Source organism: Xiphias gladius, chromosome 13 (assembly GCF_016859285.1).
Source record: "Xiphias gladius isolate SHS-SW01 ecotype Sanya breed wild chromosome 13, ASM1685928v1, whole genome shotgun sequence".
Classification (NCBI taxonomy): Eukaryota; Metazoa; Chordata; class Actinopteri; order Istiophoriformes; family Xiphiidae; genus Xiphias; species Xiphias gladius.
The window spans coordinates 542,376-557,441 of record NC_053412.1 but is presented as its reverse complement, the minus strand read 5'-3'; the positions used below and the strand labels follow the sequence as shown (position 1 = coordinate 557,441).

Below are 15,066 nucleotides of genomic sequence, written 5' to 3'. Positions count from 1 at the left end.
TAAAGTTTTAGCTTTTATTCTGAAGGGTAAAATCGCTTTGGCTCTGACCCGGTCCTACACCGTTAAGACGCGGTGCTGTACCACGAACTGTCAGACAAAGGTTCCGCTTTTTATTTATTTATTTCATTCATTCATTCATTAAAATCCTGATTGAACAATCCAATTGCAAACCATTAGGCAGTGACGTCGACATGACAGAGCGTTCTCCTGCATGTGTTTATGTAGAAAACTTTTTAAATCTATTTTTATTTTTAAATCATAAAGGATAAAAACATGTATATTAAAAATCTAAATAAGTGTTACTGCTCTTTAATGAACATTAAAGGAGCACTACAGTCAGGCTCCTTTAATCTGGAGTCTTACAGATCTCAGCATTTAATGTTATTGATAAATTCATACATTTCAGAGACTTGTGACTCCAGGCAACAAAGCAGAGAAAATCTTTTTAAAAATCTGTTTCATACAAGTTTTCGATGATTATTTGATTCTAAAAAAAATACACTTATTTTGACACAACGGTTTTAACTCTGAATAAAAATACTGACCACACTGATATAATCAACATTATGATGAAATACTACAATAAAACTTCATTTATTTACTCATTTAGTTGTTGGTTTTATTTAATTTTATATCACTATAATTATAATTTAATATTTTTGTATTTTTTGTCTTATTTGTTTGTTTGAGCTCGTCTGCCTCTTCGGCCTCTAAAGTTGTCATCATAAGGAAGAAGTAGAGACGACCAGAGAGAGGAAGAACATGTGACCACATCCTGACAAAACACACAAACACACTCTCTCTCTCTCTCACACACACACACACACACACACACACACACACACACCCACACTGAGAGTCAGAGTCAGTCGCAGTCGCTGATGTTTCAGGTGAGAAGTTATTTTATTTAGATTTAATTTCAAACTAAATGTTGATGTTAGATCACCATTGTAACGTCCGATTGTTTTTATTTACTCTTGACACTTATCTGCCATATACAACACTAGGAATCCATAACTCACTTTTTTATTGTATATTTTATTTAAAGTTTTATCATTTAAATGATGGCTGTTACAGACATGTTAAAGAGGAAATGAAAAAAAAAATGTGACCACTGCTTGACATAAGATTTGAAACAGGTATTTTGTTCCTGAAAATGCTAGTGGAGTTTTAATCTGCCCGCTAAGTGTTTCTAAACGAAGGAAATTAACACTGGAGAGATAAAGATCAAAACAACAGAGTATCAAATGTAATTTTGGCTGATTTTCATGTAAAATTCAGTTCTAAAACTCAAAAGTGTCTCTTTTTTTAATCGTCTCTGGGCGTGAATTCTTGGAAGTGTCCCGTTATCACACTTAGTCATATAGATAAATATAGCGGCTATGTGGTCTATATTTAGTCAGTGATAGAAGATCAAATTTAGTAAGTTCAGTTAAACCTTCCACTGAACACTGAAAACCAGTAAAGCCAGTCGAATCACAGTAACATCCAGAAACCGTAATCTCGAACCATGGAAACCGAGGAACGGTTTTCTAGGTTGCAACTTCTTGTCCGTTAGAGTTAAAAAGTCATGCAGGTCGTTGACCTTGAAACTCGAGAGCCACATCACTTGTCTGCTGGGACCGTGCGTAATGGCAGGGGCCCATTTCCGGACTGGACTGACTCAAGTCAAGTTCGAGACAGATGGTCAGAATTCACATTCGGCTCTGCCACAAAACTGAAGATATAGAGGATTTTTACTAACACGTTTATTTTAATTCACTTATGTCCACACATACACCTTTATGCTTGATTTATAATGACGTCCATTTCAGCCAAGATAGAAAGAAGTTAAAAAGTCAAATGTTAGGAATCAGAGTTATTTAAAATAGTTTTATCAAAACTGTTCTCCGAGTTTTTAAGTCAAACTTGCTACTTACTCTCTGAAAATTAAGACTTAATATCTCAATAGTTTGTCTGAAAATCTCTAAACATTTCATTCATGGTCTGAAATTTATGACTGAGTATTTGATCATTTTAAAATGGTCACATATGATGTGTGTAAAAACACCTGAGCCCATTGTTATCCACTGTTTATCCTGTGTTAGCCAACGTGGGACCTTCCCGAAGCCGCCACAAAAGTTTTCCAAAGACAGTAGCGACTCCCGGGTGTCCACCATGAGACAATAGCGCACTCCCTGGCGTCCAGGTAGAGATATAGACGCCCAGGTGTCCACACACAGGCTCCCACATGTCTGCGTATAGGTGATAACACAATCACAAGTGTCCACGCGGAGACAATAACGGACTCTGCCTCCTCAAAGTGCACTTTCACTGAGTTTACTAACTTTTTGTGTTGTCCTGCAGATCACGTGATTCACATGAAGACGTCAGCCAGATAACAAACACACAACCTGCTGTGCACACACGCACGCGTACGCAGACACACACACACACACACACACACACACACAATCATGTACATAAACACACTTACACTCATTGTTAACAGGTGTGTGCGTGCATGACAACATGTCTGACTTGTGGACATTCACCTCGTCCTCTCCTCCTCCCATCATCCATCACTCCACTCTGTCCCAGTCACCTCCTCCCCTGTCCTCCCCCTCGTCATTCAGGAACCATGGAAACCCTCCTCATGTCAAGGTTCTTACTTAGTTACCTGGTTATTTACACACTTACCTGATGCAATTCTTTATTTAAAGACTTACTTCTACAGTTATTAATCTACATACTTATTTACTTGTTCTGTTCTTTTACTTACCTTTCTACTTTTTGACTAATTTATCCACTCTACTTATTTACAAACTTACTTACTGGCTTACTTTCAAGTTTACTTATTTATGCACCTCCTCATCCCCAGGTAACCTGCCGTCAGCTTACATGTCAGACCCAAGTAACCTCGGCTCATCACCTCCCTCATCCCCAGGTGACCTCCCCTCACCTCCCTCATCCCCAGGTGACCTCCCCTCACCTCCCTCATCCCCAGGTAGCCTCCGCTCACCTCCATCATCCCCAGGTGACCTCCCCCCACTTCCCCCATCCCCAGGTAACCTCCGCTCACCTCCCACATCCCCAGGTTACCTCCCCTCACCTCCCTCATCCCCAGGTGACCTCCCCTCACCTCCCACATCCCCAGGTAGCCTCCCCTCACCTCCCAGGTTACCTCCCCTCACCTCCATCATCCCCAGGTGACCTCCCCTCACCTCCCTCATCCCCAGGTGACCTCCCCTCACCTCCCACCTCCTCAGGTTACCTCCCCTCACCTCCCTCATCCCCAGGTAACCTCCCCTCACTTCCCTCAGACCCAGGTAACCTCCCCTCACCTCCTCCCCCATTCCCACGTGACCTCGCCTCACTGTGTACCCCAGTCCCGGGCAACCCCCTCTTACCCCCTTCATCAAGCCCATGTGACCACCCCTCACCACCTCCCTCAGACCCAGGTAACCTCCCCTCACCTCCTCCCCCATTCCCACGTGACCTCGCCTCACTGTGTACCCCAGTCCCGGGCAACCCCCTCTTACCCCCTTCATCAAGCCCATGTGACCACCCCTCACCACCTCCCTCAGACCCAGGTAACCTCCCCTCACCTTGTACCCCAGTGCCAGATAACCTCCCCTCATTTCTTTGCCCCGCCCCAGAACCAACTCTCCAGCCAAACCTCCGACCCATGTTTAGATAATCCGGACTGGAACAAATCTGAACACCCCTCCGGACTTCCCTGCCCTGTCAACAGCTACAGTTACTCCTACCAGGCAAGATGTCGTCTCTTCTATTTCGTGAAAAGCCAGAGCCAGAACTGCCACTGATTCTCGTAACTGAATTCTTATCTTTTTTATCTCTGATTTGAAATAGAACCAGACCCCACCACACCCAGATCTCCGTCTCCCGAACCAGCTCAGTACTGGTGTGACTCACCTCAGGGATGAATTGGAGGAGATAAGCAGACTGCCTTATAACACTCACATACTCCTTGACAGCGGCGTGTATGGACAGGGTGACGCACCTGGTCCAGGTCAGGACACATGGGGGCCTCTGGAGCCAACGCCGTCCCAGATGCAGTGCTCTCCACTGGGTCCCATGTCTGGAGGAATTGCCCTGGGAAGGTGGAGCTCAACATCTACTGAAGACTTCACCAACACACAGTTTTTCCCTGACAATTACCATGACAGTAATGCCCCACAATCCTTTTGTAGTCCCACTACCCCTGGTCCAAGTCCTCATTACCCACAAACCCCAACCATCTCCAGCCCCGTTCCTCAAATGCATCCCAGGAAAGAGAGATTGGGTTGTCACACACAAACATCCACACAGCTGAGCAGAGAGCAAACCCTCAGCTGCTGTCTACGTGAGTCTGACAGCTACCCTCTGAGCTCCGAACCCAGTCAGCTGTACCTACATCAGACCAGCCGACAACTCCTCCCGAGCCAAACTGAGCCGATCCAGGACCAGATGGGCCTCTTCAACGCTGACAGCGGCCTAGAGACCGGTTTCTCTCCATGGGGAGGAGGCCAGAATGCCAGCGGTGCTGTCCAGTCTCCAAGCCTTCGTGCTGGGCTGATCTGGAGACAGGATTGTGGAGGAGGAGGAAGAAGTACGGGACGAGGAGGAGGTCAACCAGACTGGACCTGGGTGGGTATGATACGCAAAAAGTATTCAAAGTTATTACTGTCAGTTGTAATCCTGATTATAATAAAGTTAATTTGAAAATGAGTAAATAAATAAAAACGTTGAATGAGTAAGTAAATAAATAAATATAAAACCTTTCCTGTTCATTTTCAGATGAAAATGCCTCAACCTAAAAACAGCACTAAGGCTCTGGACTGCAGGTAACCCAGATGAAGTGATGATGATGATGATGAAGATGTTGTGTGGTGGTTTTGGGTGTTCACCTCTCGTTTTCACAGTTACATTGTCTTTAAAAGCCTTTTATATGCTTACCAGCTTTAGCTTTACATTGGTCTATTACGGTTTTTATCAATTATTAAAACTTGCTTCTAATGTAATCTGTTGTACCGTGTGTGTGTGTGTTACAGGCTGCTGTGTACAGTGTGCAAGCGTGACTTTAGGAGTCTGCCAGCGTTGAACGGTCACATGCGCTCGCACAGCGGTTTCAGATCAGCTGCGTGGCTGAAAAAGGTCGGCGCCCAGGGTCATTTACACAAGCGCACTGTTGGAAACGCTGCCCCTCGTGAACTATTGTCTTTTTTTTCTCTAGAGTGAGGCCTCTTCTTCACACGTCCAACCCTCGGTCTCCATGGTGATGCCCGTCTCCGTGCCGGTCCAGTCCAAAGGCGTGTCCAAGGCGTGTAGGGGTGGCCAGAAGAGATGCGGTCACCTCTCTCCAGCCACCGGAGGCGCTGTGCTCTACCGCAGCCTGATGCACCTGGGAGAAGAGGAAGAGGTCCCTGGGGACAACGCAGCAGCTGCCGGTGGCGCTGATGAGAACGATGAAGCAGTTGTCAGTGGTGATGGAGGCGTTGATGGTGGCAGAGGTCACTTCACCCCTCCGCCCATGCTGTGTCCCCTCAGGGCGGGGCCAGGGCTGTACTGCTCCCTCACCACCGGGAGGCAGCAGAAAGTACAAACTGTACAGCTTCACAACACACAGAGTAAGTCAATACATCATTAAAACATTCAAAGGTCCTGCTCGCAACACCTAGAGGCTGCATTGTTCATTACAAATACACATGTCTAGGAAATGCTGATGATTTAGCTATTCTTGAAGTTTAATATATTGAGTTTGTCCAGAAGGTGGCTCTAGAAGAAAGGCGAAGGGTTTATTAAAATGTAAAAGGTATCTACAGAAGCAGTTTACTAATCATATCATTTAAAAGCAAACTTAACCACTTTATTGTTTCATACCAACAGGATCACTTCACCAAAAATAGAGCCTGACTAAGGCAACAGCAGGGTGATGTTATCAGAAAATTCTAGCGTCCAAGAGATATCTCGGGATCTGCGTATATGTCGGCCATAAGTCGTAAGAGATGGCAGAGTAGAAATGACAGATGTTCAAATTAAGAAGGTTTATTCAAACATCAATGTTTGTTTTCAAAGTGATCGGTGAGTAAGAATATTTCTTACTTAAAAATGAGGAAACATTTGTGATTGAGGCCCAGTGTCTTAGTTACATAGTAAGTCCACTGGAGAGATAAGCTAATTTTATATCATAAAATGTCCTACTCACTACATATCTATACAATTAGTTCATAATCACATTTAAGGAACCATCATCAAAACTGTTTGTTTAGGTCATGTATGTATTTTAAAAACATACACCGATTAGCCACAACATTAAAAACCAGTGGCCGGTTATAATGTTGGGGCTGATTGGTGTAATTATCATCTGATAAATTGTTATCTCTAATTTGGCCTAAAAAATACAGACTCGGTCGGACTCAAAATGACAATAATTTACATCTGATGCTATCTGTAATTATTCCAGTTAAACATATTAGCCTCCATACTATGCATTTTACATTTTCTGTAAAAACAAAAACATTATTCTGATTCTGAACTGGTGAGAAAACCGAGCAATCTGTGACTTTCATTAAGCAAACAGTTGCCCCTGCTGATTGGATAACAGCCACGATGGGATGTTAAACTTTCTTTTTTACTCTCTGATTGGCAGATGGACTCAGTGACATTGTTGCCATGGAAACATTATCAACAGGAATCAATAAGCCGTACGTAAAGTTTACCTCATTTTTTCAATGACGTCAATATCTAATCACCTGGTAACCTTGAGCTGTCAATCACAGGAGGATCAATGTAGGGTGGGACTACCAGGCTGAAATCCCGCCCCTACGCAGCCACACGTACAACCACTCGGACGCCCAGAATGCACTGCTGCTGTGGACGCCTCTGGACGAGCTGGAGAAACCTGTCAATAAACAGAGAGGTAAACACACACAGAAATCTTTTCGTGATCATTATAATAATCGTGATTTCTACTTGATTTGTGTTCTGACTGACACATTGTTCATCCAGTCGAGGCTCTGTTGACGATGGCTCAGTCCAGTGTGGTGCCCGGGGGCAGGGTCAGCCCAGAGTACGCCCTCCATGTCCTATCAGAGTGCAGAGGAGACTTCCTGGTAAAATCTGATTGGCTGTTTGGTTCATTGCTCTAAACTGTGAGCTGTGGACAGATTTCAGATCATTTAGAAAATAAGACATCAACAACTTCAGGTCTCTTAAAATACTGTTTGATCATATTGATTATTTATTAATTTTATTTGATTATTTTATCGGTAAGGGACCGTGTACAATATTAAACATAAATGCTACCATTTGATGTTTTGTTACGGAGTTAGCTTAAAGCAAATTTTCATCTGAGTTGTGGCTTTCACTGAGAAAATGAACTGTACAAATGATCTGCAACAAAAGGGTAAAGTCTGATCTCTTAGAGAAGATGTTCTTGAGGATTTTATAGAGTTCTCTGAACGAAAGCAAACAAAATCGCATAATGGAGGAGGCGCCATGCCATTTAAAGTTTGAATACGGTCTAAAATTCTCAAAGTTCAGAAGATGATGTTTCTCCAGTGTCCTACATTGATGATAAGGAATTGGCTTTTTATCCAGAATTTTTAAGGTTTGTTTGTCGGAGGGCTAGCAGTGTAATTAATCACTGTTTAATGTTGCATGCAATACAATAGGAAATGTGGGAAAGCATCAGAGCATGCATAAATATCTGGGCTGCTTTGATAGAAAGACAGTTTCCTAATTGTCTAAAATATGCCAAATGGTATTTTACGATTTCACCAGTTTTTGACATGGGTCTTAAATTAAGATTTGGATCCACTACTACACTGAGATATCTACATTCACTAACTATTTCACTCTTTTCACCAGTGATGAGAAGATGTGTGTAATCCTTTCCATAGCAGTTCTCGCTTTCGTTCTGAGAATGATATGTTCAGATGGATTTCAGTCCTATGTCTGTCAGTGAAGTACAGAAGTGAAGTCAGGATGTGGTCAGTTTAGCTTAGCATAAAGACTGAAAAGGGGGAAAAGGTGAGCCTGGCCCTGTCAAAAACAGAGAGAAAAATACACTCACTAACACGCCTAAGATGCTTTATCTGTTTGATTGATCTGTACACAAACAGAAACGTAAACATGACAGTTTGTGGTTTTAGGAGGCGTTACATACAGGAACTATACAATCAGTGAGGACCGGGTTTGGTTTTGGTTTCCGTACAGGCGTGATTGCGACAACCTCACGGTGACGTGAAGACTTCAAGGAGCTGCACGCAGTCACTGCACCAACTGTTGTTCAACAAGACATATGTAGTTCCAGGCCATTACTCCACCTGAAACCGCAAATAGTGTTTTTAACATCTCTGTTTGAGCACAGATTAAACAAACAAGATACGTGTCAATTTGTGAGCTTTAGAGGCATTGGTAGGTGCACTTGTGAAGTTTAGACAGACCTTATGCTGTAAGCCATGCTAGGCATGTCCCAACTCCAGCTCTGTGCTTAAAGACACTGGAACCTTAGCTTCAAATCTACAAATCAAGTATTTCTCTACAACATTAAATATCTAGGACTAAACAAGCAACAGTCAAAGTTATGATAACACCTTAGTTATAGTTTATAAAGATTGTAACACTGAAAACCCAGCAAATCTGATTCATCAGGACCGTGTGGATGTGGCTTGATCAGAATTGATTGACAGTACCCAAATAATCCCCTCGTAACGTCATCAGAGCCGTTACGAGTGTTGCTAGATTCCGATTGGTGCACAGAAGTACCTGCAAGCGCCTCAAAGAAAAAAGAAATACAGAAATCTGTCGCGTGAAATAACAAAACCGTTCTTCACCACAGAGGCATGGGATTATAGCCACCTTCTCATTTTACTCTCAGAAAAAATGTTCCTTTGTAATGGTAATGTTGTGGATCCTGGAATTTGATTTTAAAAATAAATCTCATGAAACTAATGGAGAATCAGAATAGTTACTAAATAAAACCACTGGACATTTCATGTTTATTAGTTGTCGCCACATTAAGCGTAAATTAAATTTGCGTTCTTAAAAACTGATTTGAGCTTTTCGCTTGAGTTTGTTTGAGCTCAGGGTTTATATCTGCTTTAGTTTTCTAAATCAAACACAACCGATGTGACACTAAAGTCTCTTTATGTTTTGTTCTCCCAGCTGACTGTGGAGAAGCTCCTTTCGACTCCTGCAACATCCAACAACAACCACACAGGTCAATATCCATATATATATATAGATTCAAATGAATGTTTGATGATACACATATTTAAGCCAGAGCTACAAATGTGTATTGTATTGATGATATGTATATTATAGGTGTCAGTTGGAGTGCAGCAGAGACGAGGTTGTTGGTTAAATCCCTGCAGCTCCATCATAAAGACTTCAGCACTGTCCAGAGAGCTGTGAGTTTTATTTTCTGTTAAAACATCAGCTCGGTCTGGTACATTCTGAGTCATTCTGTAATCTGTTATTACACGTGTGTGTTCAGGTTCAGACCAAGTCCCTCTCCCAGTGTGTGGAGTTTTATTATCTGTGGAAGAAGAAACTGAGTCTGAGAGCGAGGACCCTGGCTGGGCTGAACGTCACTCTGCCCAACAAAAATGTAAGAAACTGTTCAAAGCCAAAAAATGGAGAGACGACGTTTTGAGTTGAACTACTTTTAGATTCTTACATGTGGGGGCCACGTAGGCTATTTTCCCAAAAAAAATCCAAATTGTGTGAACTTTGATCTGAGCCAGGCTCAGAACAGCTAAAAATTTCTCCTGTGGACACACGTCAGTGGAGGCTGCTGGATGAACAGATAATGAACGACAACATAGTAAAACACAGCTGGAATAATAGAAAATAGGAGAAGTTAGAACAAATGCTGTAGATTGATAAACACTTAAAATGTCCTTATAGCTACTGATAAATTCATGATAATGTATCATAAACCACTTCTTAAATGTTTGATTATGGCTTGTAATTTCTAAATACATTCAATGTTTACAAGAGCTCCACACTGCAGTCAAACAGTCAGTAAAGGCACAGTTTGAGCTCTAGTGTCGTCTGTTGGTTCATTGTTCAGGTCAGTAGCTGAGTTCAGCTTCAGTCAATGTGTGAACACAAATGAAACTAAAGGCTGAATGAATAAAAACCACTGAAACCAAATTCCTGTTATCTCTCCACACACACACAACACACACACACACACAAACACACACACACTTCTTGTCAGAGCTGTCACGTTTCTGAGCAAACTGTGACATGAACTTTCATATAGCTGGTGTGTGTGTGTGTGTGTGTGTGTGTGTGTGTGTGTGTGTGTGTGTGTGTGTGTGTGTGTGTGTGGTCAGACCCCATGAAGTCAACTGTAACTTTCCATCAGTGTCGTTTAGATTAATTTGGTCGACTTCATAGTTTTTTTTAATCAGCTTCGTTATTTACATCATTTACTTTTCCATCATTCTGATTCACTTCAGCTTCCTGTAAATTGGCGTCATTTTGGTTTTTCATCCGGTCAGATTAGTCAAACTACGTAAAGCTCATTAGGAGAGTTCTCAGAGTCACATTTCTCCACTTTGTTCCATGATGCTCAGTAGGTTGGTCTCCTGTTTTTAGTCTCATTTACTTTCAGGCTGGTATTTTAGACTGCGGGGGGTCGGATGTATCAGCCCCTTTATATGTGCTCTTGAATGTCGACCCTTGTGTTTTGAAAGTTACAGGTAAGACTTGGAAACTAAGTCCCAAGTCAAGGACCAACAAGTCCAAAGTCTGCTCCCTAGTCAAGACCAAGAAAGTCAAAGCTAAATCAAGACTAAGAAGTCCCAAGTCAGGTTCGAAGTAAAGGCTGACAAGTCCCAAGTAAAGACTGACAAGTCCCAGGAAAGATCCAGAGTCAGGTCCCAAATCAAGTCCTGAGCCAAAACCAACAAGGCAAGTTTTAAGTCATGACCAACAAGCACCAAGTCAAGTCCCAAGCCAAGTCCACCAAATCCCAAGTCAGGACCAACAAGTCCCAAGTTAAGATCAACAAGTTGTAAGTCTCAAAAGACCACGAAGTCCCCACTCAAAACAAAGTCCAAGATCAAGCCACAACAGTGGAGACTGATAAAGCAGCAGATTTGAACAGTGACTGTGATGTGACATATAGTGTATAGTGATAAATATTCTGAGGCGCTGTCATTTCAACTATTGATGTGGTCCTTTACAACCACCAGCATTTTGCCTGTCGTTTTAAAACATTTTCAGGTTTACGGGGAGTTTTTGTTCCAGAGCAGATTGACTGATGAGTCTTTAGTTATTGATCAACAACCTGATCACAGTTATGATGGTGTATTTATGTCACACTCACTTTTCTTCTTTTCTTACCCCTTTTCATCTGTATTTAATAAAATCACATCTTATCTATTTATTCCCAGTTTGCTTTCTTGATATCACAAGCCATGTTGTTGCATTGTTCAAAACATATTTAGGTGAACTGACCATTAAAGGAAAATTCAACCAAAAATCATTTCTCTCTCTATTTTCTATATGCAAGTTCTCTTTTCTACCTCTGGTGACATGTCCAATGTAACGATTGTAAACATAGTCCTTTTGTTTTCTTTTATATTCAAAAAATAAACACACAAAATGAAGGTATAAAAATCACTGAGGAGAATTTATGTAGGGAACAGTTTTCGTTTCTTTCTGCAAAATATCATATTTGATGTGTTTTCTCTCAGACAGCAGCTCCGATTTTAGTTTGCTCAGTTTTCAGCTTCAGGTATGTTGGGATATTGTTTTTTCTCCCTTAATCCTCCCTGTATTTTTTTCTTTGTCTTCTCCCCCTGGGTCTCAGTGCTGAGCAGATCTTGACTTATTACTGCCTGGGTAAAAAAAAAAGGGAGAAAGAAAAGCAAACATGAGAGGCCTCAGGCTTTCTGTCTGACTGCAGCTCTTTACATTAAGTTACTGTCATTTTTATGTCAACTTCAGGGGGACTGCTGATTATTTCAATTTTTCTATATGACTTACACTACATGGCCAAAAGTATGTAGACACCCGAACATTCAAGCTACGTGTTAGAACACTGTTGCCTGCAATGATATTGTAGCTGTAGCATTAAGATTTTCCCTTTGTTGGAACTAAGAAGGAAAAACAGACCTAGAGTAAAAGTACTGTAGAGTATCTGCACAGAGGTGTCCATGTACTTTTGTCCACAGAGCATTTCTGATATTACGTCTTCATCTGTTTTACAAACCGAATCCTGTTTGTAATTTTAGCAGGACAGTTTAAAAGAGGTGTCGACATATTTCACTAAAATTTAAAGAAAAGTTAATGGAGTTTGGAGGACAGACACCCATTTTCAGTTTTCTCATGAAGTACAGCTCTTGCTTAAAGGAAAATAACCTGACACATCACAATTGTCCATCTCTATGTGTAGTTTTAAGCAACTTTGGTCCTGAGATATCTAAACAACTATTGGATGGATTAAGATGAAACTTTGAACAAACACTCAGGATGAATCCTACTGACCTTAGTGATCCTCCGATTTTTCCTCTAGCGCCACCATGAGGTTCACATTTTTGGTTTTTAGTTAAATATCAATTGGGTGAATTGCAATGAACCAATACTTTGGTTTATGACCTAATACCTGCAATACCTGTTGCATTCCCATCAGCTTCAGCTGTACTTTGTGTTTACTGCTAATTAGCAAATGTTAGCACACTAATATACTACACTGAGACTACATCTACATTATCCCGTCTAGATTTAAAAAGGCTGATTTCATGTCGGAACTATTTGCGTCCACATTAGTGTTTTCTGGTTGTTTTAGTAGAGAGCTCTGTCCACAGTGAAACACCTGACCAACATGAGAACTGTTAAATCTCTTCTTCTTCGTTCTTTAAATTAATATTAACTATACCGACGTTTAAACCAGAAAACGTTAGACTGTAGAAAGTTGTCTTCTTAACTTTGCCACCACACAGTCACCATCACTGTGTTTTAATGCAGCTGAATTCACCATATAGTTGTTCTCATTTAAAATTTTTTCTTTTTCTGTTGTCAGACACTGAACCGGGATGAAACAGTGATTTCATCTCATAAACACTACATGTTAACTATTTAAAATGAACAATCGCAGAGACACTTGGAGTCGACTAAAGGTTCGTCTTCTTAACTTTACTGTCACACAGCCGCAGCTCTCGGTGGGCTGGCTGAGGTCATTGTTTATTAAAGGCTCAATTTTTCTCCGAGCACACTGACACACCAGGCCAGCGTTTTCAGATTTACACACTCTGGAGGCCGTTTTAGAAAAGCTCCGTTTTGTTTTACTCTGGACGAAGGGCTGAAACTGAGAGAAAAAGATGCATTTACTAATGCGTGCGACACTGTGGCCGTACTCTCAGACGGTGAACGTCTTAAACATTATACCTGCTAAAGTTGAGCAATTTAGTGTAGTCATTCCTTAGCATTTAGCTCAAAACATTGTTGAGAATAGGTACAGCCCCACAGAGCCTAGCATGGCTGCAGACCCTTGTTACATTTCTGTTTGCTCACGGATAAAACGAACAAGATAAAACATGTTTAGAGCTTTAAAGGTTTTGGCTGGTGTATGTTTGAACTTCTGTTGACGTCCCCAGCCTAACAATTCCCCTCTGCTTCCAGCCTTTGTGCTAAGCTAAGATAACCACGTCCAGACTGAAGCTGTGGACTTAACTGGAAAATATGAGACTGATATCCACCTTAAACTCTTTTATAACAAAAATCTGAAAGAAATGTGAAGAAATGTTGAGCTTTTCTTTTAAAACACTCAAATACACATTGGTTTTTGTCAGTATTTGTGGCTAAATCCCATATTTTGTGACTCAGCCTTTTACAATTAAATACATCAAAGTCAAAATGTTTTCAGTTATTCTGCTTCCAGCAATCCTACACTTTTTCTGCATGGCAAGTTTTTCTAGTTTTTAATGTTGAGTCAGTGAAGTTTCAGTGTTTATTCTGTAAAACAAACAGCTGAGAATCAAAAACACCAGCTACTGCACAAACTTCTGCTGTTTAGCTGAGTAAAACTTTGGGGTAAATCTTTAAAAACCGCAGTTTACTTCAACCAGGCAACAAAAAAACCAAACAAATCCCTGCATTCTTCTTCTAATCCTGCCTTTAGTGTGTTTTATGTCAAAGCTCACAGTTTCCTGTGTCTGATATCAGCTTCAGGCTACTAATAAAGTTTGACTCCTCCTCGCTCCAAAGGTCCTCCTGCCCGAAAACAAGGAGGTCAGAGGAGGAAAAGACACCCAAGGGAACAGACGAGGAGTATCGAGGGATGGGAGCCCAGGAGAAGGAGGAGGAGGCAGCTCCTCCAGCAGGGAAGAAACAGAAGACTTCCAAAGAAGTTTATTTCTCCGTCCTGCCGGACAAATATGAACCTTTGATCGAAGAGGTAGAGGAGGAGAGAGAGGAGACTCCGGAGGAGAGGAGGAAGAGGAAGGAGGAGAAGAAGAGGAAGAAGAAGAAGAAGTACAAAAAGTACAGAAAGGTAAGAACAGGTGAGGAGTCACAGAAAACGGCTGTGATCAAGTGTCTGGATAGAAACATTTTGTTGTGGTTTGGTGCTTCAGTCAAAGCTAAACACTGTGATAATGTTACTGCAACATTATCTGTTAATCAGTGTTACCTGATGATTATATCTCATTCATCGATAAATTACTGAATAAAAAAAATTGTTTTAAATATATTATACCAGTTTACGTAGAAATAAAAATACGATCAAATTAATATAAATAAAAATATAATTAATTAATAATAGCTTATATAAAATATACAACTATGATTACATTAATAAATAATAATAATAAAGAATAATTAGAAATGTAATATGGGGATGAAATTAAAAATAATAATAATAAATTATTTAAATTGAATATTAAATTAAATGATAGAAAAAAATATGAAAGAAAAAATTAAATAAATAACAGCTTTTATAAACATCAAAATATATAATTAAATAAAACATATAAATTAATTCTATATAAATAAGTGAATAAAATATAACAAAAATTAACTACATTAGTATTACCACCACTACTAATAAGATTAATGATATAAAAA

General features: G+C 40.7%; 1 protein-coding gene across 3 annotated transcripts; it reads left to right on the top strand.

Moving 5' to 3' along the window:
- Positions 1–852: 852 nt before the first annotated feature.
- On the top strand, positions 853–14,706 carry LOC120798227. 3 transcript variants are annotated; one of them, XM_040142373.1, is made up of 14 exons: positions 853–890; positions 2,347–2,643; positions 3,639–3,752; positions 3,853–4,629; positions 4,780–4,826; positions 5,034–5,136; positions 5,216–5,609; positions 6,632–6,686; positions 6,762–6,901; positions 6,991–7,094; positions 9,151–9,205; positions 9,310–9,395; positions 9,482–9,595; positions 14,209–14,706. In XM_040142373.1, exons 2-14 carry the CDS (start codon positions 2,512–2,514, stop codon positions 14,380–14,382), a joined length of 2,295 nt encoding a protein of 764 aa, XP_039998307.1. In that variant the 5' UTR covers positions 853–890; positions 2,347–2,511; the 3' UTR covers positions 14,383–14,706. The 3 variants fall into 3 exon arrangements, with proteins under 3 accessions (XP_039998307.1, XP_039998309.1, XP_039998308.1); XM_040142375.1 differs by lacking the exon at positions 14,209–14,706 and adding an exon at positions 10,698–11,021; XM_040142374.1 differs by lacking the exon at positions 14,209–14,706 and adding an exon at positions 10,692–11,021.
- The last annotated feature ends 360 nt before the right edge of the window (positions 14,707–15,066 follow it).

Excerpts from the sequence above, each read along its gene's own strand:
- LOC120798227 (XM_040142373.1), top strand. The coding sequence starts at position 2,512 with ATGTCTGACTTGTGGACATTCACCTCGTCCTCTCCTCCTCCCATCATC. Across the intron at positions 2,644-3,638 it reads GAAACCCTCCTCATGTCAAG|AACCAACTCTCCAGCCAAAC; the intron begins GTTCTTACTTAG and ends GCCCCGCCCCAG. Across the intron at positions 5,610-6,631 it reads ACAGCTTCACAACACACAGA|ATGGACTCAGTGACATTGTT; the intron begins GTAAGTCAATAC and ends TCTGATTGGCAG.